At 31.0% G+C, this 10591-nt stretch overlaps 1 protein-coding gene across 1 annotated transcript; it reads right to left on the bottom strand.

The window, feature by feature from the left end:
• Nucleotides 1–1251: 1251 nt before the first annotated feature.
• LOC139905711 (zinc finger BED domain-containing protein 5-like) lies at nucleotides 1252–1596 on the bottom strand. Its single transcript, XM_071889362.1, has one exon. It carries the CDS (start codon nucleotides 1594–1596, stop codon nucleotides 1252–1254), a length of 345 nt encoding a protein of 114 aa, XP_071745463.1.
• Between the last annotated feature and the right edge of the window lie 8995 nt (nucleotides 1597–10591).

Below are 10591 nucleotides of genomic sequence, written 5' to 3'. Positions count from 1 at the left end.
ACAAATTTATGAATTAAACACCAAATATATTTTTTTTTAAATTAAACTTTAGTTTTTCACAATTCCTTCTAATGGGATGTTTACTTGGTGTAAGGATATTAGTTTATCCACATCAGGTTGAAACTCACTAAGAAGAAGACGTAGATCCCCACGTTTGGTAATTCTAAGTTTGTTTCTTTGTTTGGAAAGAAGCATAGTAACTACACTGAAGGCCCGTTCTAGCAGATATGACGTTGGAAAAGCAATCAAACATATCTTGACCTTTTTGCATAATACTGGATAGAGGTCAGATATTTTTTTTTGTAGCCAAAAAATCTTGATAGGATATCTTGAACTTTGGAGTTAGCTCAATGTCGTTTTTGATTGAAACTAATTATTCTTCTGCCTCTCTTGTTTCCTCACTACTGACTTATAGTAATGGATTGATAACCCAGTCTGGTATTTTTAGCCCTAATATATCCTGATATCTTTCAGTCATGTCTCTTTGCAACTCTTCTATATGAGCACAATACACTTGAAGGTCATCATCAGATATTTTCTTTTCTTTATCTAATTCACAAAGGCTTGGAAATTGGTAAAGTTCATGACGTGCTAAATTTCGTTTGAATAATTTACAATTAGACAGGATAGTGGAGATAACAGATTTGACTTTTATAAGATTGGCATCATTTCCTTGCAATTGCAAATTAATTTCATTGAATTTTAGGAATATATCTGACAAATAGGCAATATCATTCTTGATTTTTTTTTAAATCATGACGTAGCCCAATATTAGATTCTTGGAAAAATTCAACAACCGTATCAAACAAAGAATAGAATCGTTTGAGGCAGTTTCCCTTTGATAGCCATCTAACTTCTGTGTGTAGCAATAAACGATCAAACTATTCATCATTATCAATGTAAAGCTGTCGAAACAGTCTGGAATTGAGGGAATGTGCCTTGATCTTATTTACTGATGTGATAACAGTATTAATTGATTTGTGAAGTCGACCACTAAGGTGTTTTGCTACCAGATGCTGCCTGTGAATTACACAGTGCACTGTAAGTACACCAGGTACGGCTTTCTTCAAGAAACTGATGAAGTCACGATAACGACCTATCATGGATTGTGCACCATCTGTTGCACACGCCAGAACAATAGTAAGTGGGATTTTTTTCTCTTTGAAAAAATTATCAACGATATCAAGTACCGACTCTCCTTTAGTGTTTGTTATAAGTTGTCTAGCAAATAACAGTTCTTATACCAATTTTTCATCTTTGACGAAACGAACAAAGAAGCAAGGATTCATTTCCTGGTAAAGTGGACTCATCTAATTGCAAACTAAATTCGGTTGCGGCAAGAATGTTGCACAATTTATCTTCTACGTTTTCAGCCATTTCATCTATTCTTCTTTGAACTGAATTACTACTGAGAGATATAGATTTCATAATTTGGTCCGGTGACTTATGTACAACAGTGTGCAGAACCTCTCTTACTGCAGGCAGAATAAACTCCTCCCCAATTGTGTGAGGCTTACCAGATCTAGCAATCATCAAAAATATGTTGCATGAAGCACGCAAACCGTCAGTGGATTGTTCTGAAGTGCTCGAAAACATATTTTTAATAGTTTTTTGTGCCTTGAATTTTTCTCGAAGCGATTGGAAATATGCTATATTTTTTCTGTTTTATCAGAGTGCATTGTTCTCAAATGCTCCAAAAGTCTGGAGGGTTTCATGGCTTCGTTTGAAAGCACTTTCTCACACAGCAGACACATAGGTTGATGTTGATTCAGTGGTGCTGATACAAATCCATATTTCAAATATTCTACGCTATACTGCCTACACTTCTTTTTTGCTTGTTGATGGGTTGCCATTCTTTATTCTGGAAAAATATATAAGATACGACTATAACTATTGTCATTTAGGGTTGGAAATGGATGAAAAAATTTAGAAAGTTTTTACGGAAACATCGTTTTGGGAATTTTCAAATGAGTAAGTTATGTGAGTTTGAAATGTTGCTGCAGTAAGAAGATGGATAAATCTCAAGGTCTTATGGTCCAAATAATTGAGAAATAAATATATAGAGACAAGTTATTTTTGATGGCAGTTTAGTATTGATCAAACCAATATCCAAAAAGGAAAAAAAAACCTCCCTACTGGGTTGGTTAACTGGTTAATACTGTAACTGTATTTTCTTGTCTAACTATTCTCAACTACAACCATGTGTTTAACAGCCGAAATGTAGATCAAGATTTGTCTATAGTCCAAATAGTTAAAGAAATAAAAGCTAATTGATGCAAAAAAAAAATTTTAATACAGTTTTATAATTACTTGACGTCCTTGAAGTCCTTGCTTGAAGTTTTAGAATGTGGAATTTGGCTTGTAGTTTTTGGATCTTACTTTTCCGTAGTTTCACGTTTTTAACAAAATTATATTTATTCTAAGTAGTCTGTTTGCATTTGAGAGTAAGAGTAAACTGAGTATAGAGCAAAATATATAGGCGCCAATAATGAAGTACATTTGTACAATCTTGATATAACGTATTTTGGCCCTCGTAGCTTCAAGCTTGACTAAGAATAATTTTGGCGATTTAAGAAGAGTAGATCCTGAGGGGAGTGTCTACTGAGATAACTTCTTATATAACTCTTGAGCTGTTTCAACCTCTTTTTTCATTAACATCTCCCCCAATGTCTTTTTGACGTTCATAGTCGAGTTGGGGTCTTTTACTGCTTGATGCTGTTCTGGTAGATCTAGTGGTGCTGGAGGTGAGGAGAGGTACAATGGAAGATTTGTCCACACTGATGGAACAATGTCATCTTTCAACCACTACAAATTAATAATTAATTTTTTTAAATAGCTAATAAGTAATACAACTTTGTTCAGTCTTAACTTTATTTTAGATCTATGTTTAGTTGGTGCCTATGGGCATGTTTCTGATCGACCTACTTGGTGATGAAGTCAGAATCTGTGAAATGGAGGCTGCAGATTCTTTCATTCTTAGCTAGTTTCTAAATTGTCTCTTGGCCTTTTTTTTTTTTGTTAACTTTGGATCTTGGAATTGCTCTTTCCCACTTTGATTGGAGCTCTTGATTAGGGGGCACATTGAAGACTGGGAATCTATGAAAACTGATACCAGGGTTCTTGGAAGTTCCGGCATCCAGGGGAGCACATTTCCACCCCCTCTTCTTCGAAGTAACGATGATTCGATTACCACATCAAGATAACTAAGCATTGTAGTAAGTACTTTTTAGCAATACTAAAAGAAACGAGCTAAAGATCTATGCTAAAGCTTCCAACCAAATAGCGAAACTCGACGGTTAGCCTGATGAAATAGTATGGCCAATATTTTTCATATTTAAAACAACGACTTTTAAGTTATATACATATAATAGATTTTAATAATTAATTATGAGTTAATTCATTTATCTTTACATAGAGGATTAAGAGAAGATAGATATGAATCACAACAGACATAGCTACAATAAAATAAAAATAAATTATATTATTTTTAGTCGACTATTAGTGTTTTAAACTTTGGTTTGATAATTTTTTTTATGATTCCCATAGACATTTCAGGCATAAAAAGCTTTGGATCCCCAGACATACATGAAAGCTTTGTGGTTCTTCTACATTCAATTTAATTTATCAATTTCATTTGGGGTATTCGACTTTTTTATGCCTCAAAAACTGTACGACTACATTTAATGAGCGTGCTAATGTATGTATTTATACTGTACCATAGAACTACTTTAATTTAAATTTTTTTAAAACCTTTTAATATTTAACTTTTTCCCGTTTTCCATGGTCTATAGAAACCAAATATATATATGTATATATTGTTGATGGCTCTAAAAAAAGCAAGAAAAAAAGTGATTGCTTGTGTTATTTTGACTATAGCTTCGCAATCAATTATTTTATATGATTGATATGGGTATTAAATCAAAGCTAATAAACAGTGCTTTAATTTGTATAACATGTGTTTAACCTTTTATTTGTGCCCATAGGTAAATTTTACCACAGATATTATAAAAACGTTGTTTTTTATAATTTTTCCATTGTGTCCCTTATTTTTTTAGGTATTCTCCTAAGTTATTATTATCTTGATGTATATGGATACAAAATTAGAGTACAACAAAAAAAAATAAAAAAAATCATTTTTTCCCTTGAACAAAGCTAATAACTCAATACTAAAAAAACATAATAACTAATTGTCTAAAAGACTATTTAATTGTGATGCAAGCGTTATAGGCATTAATGACTCTTATCAATGAAAGAGTTTACTTAAAGTAAGAGTTGACTATAGGAGGATTGAACACTTATTTTGAGTTACAATGAAGGATTTGTGGGTGGGGAATGATAACTTTTTTTTTATATACAGGTACATTAAACAGATCTAATTCTAATATTTTATAGTTTTATAAAACCATTTTCAATTATTAATTAAAGTCATTAATTTTTTTTAAGTACTATTATTTACATTTTAATTTAATCTATGTAAGGGGAAGAAGACGAGAAAAAATAAGAGAAGAAATAGGAGAGGAAAAATTTCATTCTTCATTTGTGTATTTTCCATTCTATTTTTCTTTGTATAACTCTTCTCTTCAATTATTTAAATATTAGATGATTTGATACAAGATATTTTTATATGCAATAGCAAAATATGCTTTCCAGACAAAACTATTGAGAAAAGAGGGGTGGGTCTAGAATAATCTTCCACTTGTTTTCCAATCACAAAAGAGACTCACAACTATTACAGAAATCACTCTTGAGGGATGAGGCTTAAAGGGTCCAGTTTATATAATTATCCATAAAGTCTTTACACCTCAAACTCCAACTTATAAATTGAATTGATATCAATATGATTGAGGTGAGATATTTTTACGTTATATATATCAAGAGCACATATCAATGAAATAGAGTTCTTAGAGTAGGAGCAGAGTGGACTTAAGAAGAAAAAGACTCAAGAAATTCAATGAAGGGGCAGTAGATGGTAGATGATATCTCTCTCTCCTCCTCACTGGATCTTGCAGTCAATTATTCTGTCGTTTTATGGAAACCCATAGTTCATATTTTAAAAGTATGCGATGATTCCGTAGAAAATATAGAGAAATTTATGTATTCTGGAGCATAGATGAAATTATTTACGAGGTCAGAAGTCACTATCATAAACCTTGATGTGAAAGGGCATTTGCTCAATGAAGGATTCTTCCATTACAGGAGATAAGATCAACTGATTTTAATTTTTTTTTTATTCATATAAATTCATATTTAACTTATCTTGACTTTCTGTAACAAAATTATCGTCTTGAAAATGAAAAGAGAAAACTCTGAAACTCTTATAAGGTGCCTAAACTCAACCAGCTTAACTAGGAATCACTCTAAGCCAGGTACTTTTTAAGCATTCATCATGAGGGAACGAGTGTAGGGACACAGTAGGGTATTATGGAACATTTTTATATTCATTAAGACGATTTGGTACACAACAGCTGTTTGGCATAAGGAAAAAGATCTGAAACATAATTTCAAATTCATTAGGCATATAAATTATATAACTACAACCAAATAATTGTCCTTATAATTAATTGTTATCATTAATGTAAAAATATTTGATAATCGTTCAAAAAAGTAATTATGAAGTCAATTTAATCAATGACCTCAATTTTCTTACATACTTCCTTTAATTCCAGTCTTGACAATATTGGGTTCATAATTATTAAAATATTCCTTGATATGGAGTGAATAATCAAGGATTCAATCCAAATTATATAAATGAAAAACCCTACCAAATTTTGTTGTTACCTTTAAGAAAAATATAATAAACTTAATTACAAACAAATCACCTTTCCTGGCCTCTAGTTACCTAAAAGCTTTGAAGAAGAATATAGCTACTAAAGCCAATAAGGGTTTGGTTAATTGTTGATTTGAGTTCATCAAAGAATTATCAATATCCCAGCAGACCTTCCAATTTAGAGGTAGAAGATACTATTATTGGTATCTTGAAGTTAGAACTGGGTAAAATATAGAGAGTGCAGATATCCCCAAGTTATAAAAATTTGATTTTGATTGATTTGAAAACAAAAATAGAAATCTCATTTGGGCATGTGGAGGACGAATTTGTTATCAGAAATCGTATTAAGACATTGTATAATACTATAAAAGGAGCTGCTAGAGTTATGAAAGCTCAATGAACAGACAAAAATGAAACCCCTATTATCTATAAAAAAGATTTTTGCAATCCACTCTCCGTCTATTTTACCCTTAGGAATTTGGTCGTTGGGCGATTCAAATAATCATATAGAAATTAACCCCTCTCTTTTTTCGAATAATATCGTCGATATAGTGCATAAAATCTCTAGAAAAAGACCCTTATTCAAAAATCTTTTATAGCCAAAAATGATGGAAAAGACTGCTATGAAAAATGATACTTTAACTATTCATGGTACTCATCGAAATTTTATTTTAATACTCGAAGATTTATTTTCCCTCTGAAGCCGGATGTTATCTGATTTTATCGTTCCTGCAAGGATTGTGGGATAACTTTTAATAGCATAATTCAAGTTTTTAGGGATTGTTCTGTTTTAAAAATGGTCAGTTCTTTTATCATTTGTAAATCAAGAATTTATTCGGAATTTTAACCCAAATTTTGTAAAGGCGTAAATGTTATTTGGCATTACATCTATTAAACTTAACCAACAATCCATCATGGAGGTACACGATTGGATTAATAAAATACTTCCTATCAATTTCTGCTATGCATTTCCATATACTAAAACGTAACATTAACTATGCCAAGAAGCATATTATAAAGTCAGAGGTCCTTGAATAGTTTATTTTATTATAAACTTGAATATTTTCAGGATTTCGATTTGTTTTTTGTTTAGAATTATATATATATACAAATATAACATGTTTTTAATGATAGGCAATGCTCATAAATTTAGGTTTCTAAATAAGAAATTAATTTTAAACTACAATATTTATTTATTAATACATAAAATACGAAAATTTCCTGTTTGTATTTACTTATCTAAATTAAGACCGTCATGCAGTGAAAAAAATGAATGCTTGAAATTGCACTTAAGGAAGCCAAAATTGATTGTCACAATCAAATAATGAGAAATTGATAGATATTATTTGCGGCCAAATTAAGTCTCTTCAATCAAATAAAGGAATGAAACTAAATCTAAAACTTAACTTAAAATGTTAACTCATTTACAAATTTGAATACAATGCCCATAATTGACTCAAATAATGATATTAAATATTGGCCTGTGAATATATGAAGTAAAAAAATTAATTGGGATTTTATTCTTTTCTTGATTTTCGTTCTAGATAGTTTTTATGTTGACGTACCATATATATTAGTTTCATATTTTGTTTGAGAGTGATTTATACCCATCAATGTTTGTATATCATTAATATTCTTGGTAGTTGACCTAAATGTAAGAAATAAAATCAAACAAGGACATTTGTTTTATAGGTCTATTTTTTGGAGCACAAATAATATAATTATAAATTTCCAGGAAATATATAATTATATAAAAATAACAACCCATAAATATTTTATTTAAATTCCTTTTAACTTTCAAGCTATCAATGTAAGTGTCCATTATTGCATATGTGGTAGATGGAAACTGTTAATCAAAATGAATATTAGTTCATTATTGTTTATATCTACTATAATATAATATTATAGTACGTGTATATATGTCATGCAGATTAACAAGTTTATCTTAGTATAAAATATGTGTAGTGATAACATAAAAGCAAGCTGTTTTTTTTCTGATGAAATAGAGAAAAACGCATTATAAGTTTTTTACTTCATTGAAAAACCGAAGAGGATTTTTTAATGAGTCAAAACAATATTCAACCATCGAAAAGCTGTCCAACAAGTTATAAATATTTGTTTCAATTTTTACATGAACATATTATAATTTCAGTCAATTTGAACGTGCGGTATTTCTTTAAATAAAATTTTGATAGCATCAATATAACTAATTTCAGTTGGTGAGGGTAGTTCTTAACCAGCTAATCTCTTTTTCTTTTCGTTATTCATGCAACATGAATATTTTTATCATAGAATTTAAGATCCTTCATGGATATAGAAAAGTATGAGAAATTAAAGAGTCTCAATTGGAATTAAAGAAAACACAGAAATCCGTTCTATGAAATTTAAAAAGAATTAAGGAAATATTTTCGCTCTCAATATAACATCATTCTTGATACAGTTAAATTCCATTCCTTAAATCAAAAAGAAGGTAGGTCATACGAAGGACTTCTATCTAGAGGTAACTCGAACTGCAAATCGTGCCAAATTATATGAACGATGCCGTAATAAAGACTGTTTATATGAAAATATCAAAGTTAAATCAATTGTGGGACTTCGAGATGAAGAAACGAGGAAAAGGCTTATTGCCATAGAAGAAAAAGAATGTATACTTCAAAAAGTTATTGATGGATGTCGAACTGAGGAAATGTCGAAGAGGGATGATGAAAAGTTAAATTCTGTAAAAGTCAACAAGATCGCAATAGGAAAATTTAGAGCTGAAAGCCTTAGTCAAGGGAAAAATAGTTTTAGGAAAAATCCTGTTGAAAAAAAAGATAATGGATTACATATACTGTTTAAGAGAACATATTATAAAGAAATGTCCTGCTTGGAAAGGGGAATTTAGAAAATGTAAAGGAATTGGTCATTTCAAATTGTCCAATGCTTTTAAAAATGGAATTTCAAGAAACAGAAGAGTCACGGTAAGAAACATGACCACATTTAGTCCTTCACTTGCAATAAAATTTCGATTGAAATCTCTAGAGGAAACATACTTATGTAATTATAGATATGCAATTCCTGATTCTGGTAGTGAGTTATCTATTGCGGATACGAATTTTTTAAAGAAATTGGAATACCACTTAGATATTTAGATATACCTTGAAATTCTCGTTTGAATGGAGCTACTGGAGCTACTTTTAATCAACTAGAGTCCATAATTTTAAATGTATGTTTTGGAAATGAGGCGATTAAAGAAGAGATTATATTTGTCTCAATTCCGATGCATCGTACAACCCTGATTATTTATTAAGTTACCCAAAATAGAGTTCCTACGAAATGTCTCTAATCATATAAAAATCAAGCCCACGAGTCCTAGCACCACGATTTGAGAGTTCTTGCTTGAGTTCCATTATTGTGCAACCAGAATAATTTTGATCCCTAATACTTCAAATTATTTTAACTTATTTAAGTGATTATTGATTACTATTTACTTCTCCTGTTGGTTTATTGGTAGAGTTGCTCTTTAATAGCAGTGTTTTTCAATGCAATTGAAAATGAATATTGGATAGATAAGAATACTTGATCTAGCGTTCCTAAAATACTACTAACTCAAAAACTAAAATCTTTAGCTTTGGGATAAGGGGTTTTAGCCAGGCCACAGCCCAGATATCAACCGAATTGAAAATATTTGGTCAATTTGGTCAGGCTTGACAGTTTTCTAATATCGTGGGTATTGTGTGAAAAATCAAGAATTTTACCAGAAGATTATCCAAGTCAAATTGACCAACAGCCTAGTGATCGTGGAATCAAGGATATGAAATATATTTCCAGTGAAGAAATTAAAGCCACGAAAAACAAGCTTGTAGAGGAGTATCATGATGTATTAATTGATGGAAATCAACCATTAAGAAAGATGAAATGCGCACCGATAAAAATACCTTTAATGGAAGAAGCAGAACCTTGGAAAATCTACAAAGCAAGGGCGATTCCCTTTGCTTATAGAGAAGCTACGAAGAAGGAATTGGAAGAATTGTTGACAAAATGAATAATTGAGCCAACGTAAAATAAACCTACGAAATTGTGCCACCCTGTGGTTGTGGTGGGAAAGAAAAATGGTAAGGTTAGACTAACAGTGGATCTAACAAAATTAAATAAGTTTGTCAAAAAACCTATACATCCTGTGACTAATCCCAAGGAGATAATTTCAAGCATTCAACCTGGAATTAAGTACTTTTCCACGTTTGATGCAATTAAAGGATATTGGCAGAACTGCCAAATACAAAGAAGTTGGTTTATGATGACACATTTGATGAACATGTTAGAAGGGTCAAATAATTTATCAATCGAAGTCGGAAATTTGGAAACCCACTCAATGAAGAAAAATTTCAATTTCCTAAGCCAAAGGTTGAGTAAATTGGTTATATCGTAGAAGAACATGGAATTAATATCGATCCCAGAAAAACAAAAGCTCTTTAAAAAAAATACCAGCTCCTCAAAAAAGAACTGAGTTGAGGTCGTTTATGGGAATGGTCAATCAAATAAAGGAAATAGGTAACTTATTTGTCACATTGAGACCTTAATTATCCAACAAGGATGAGTACATATGGATGAACAATAGGACGACACACTTGAAGATGTCAAGAAGTCTTTGGTTAAACTACCCCAAAAGAGTCACTTCATACCGAATAGAAAAACTGTCTTAGAGACTGATGATTCTAAGAACAAAGGTCTTGGGTATATCTTAAGACAAGAAGACTGTAAAGGAAAATGGTATTTTATTGAAGTAAATTCCATATGGTTAAGTGCAGCAGAAGAGAATTATGGAATGACAATGCTTGTGATGAT

This window comes from Lepeophtheirus salmonis, chromosome 6 (assembly GCF_016086655.4).
Source record: "Lepeophtheirus salmonis chromosome 6, UVic_Lsal_1.4, whole genome shotgun sequence".
NCBI lineage: Eukaryota > Metazoa > Arthropoda > Copepoda > Siphonostomatoida > Caligidae > Lepeophtheirus > Lepeophtheirus salmonis.
The sequence above is the reverse complement of the archived record's forward strand: the minus strand, read 5'-3'. Positions and strand labels throughout refer to the sequence as shown.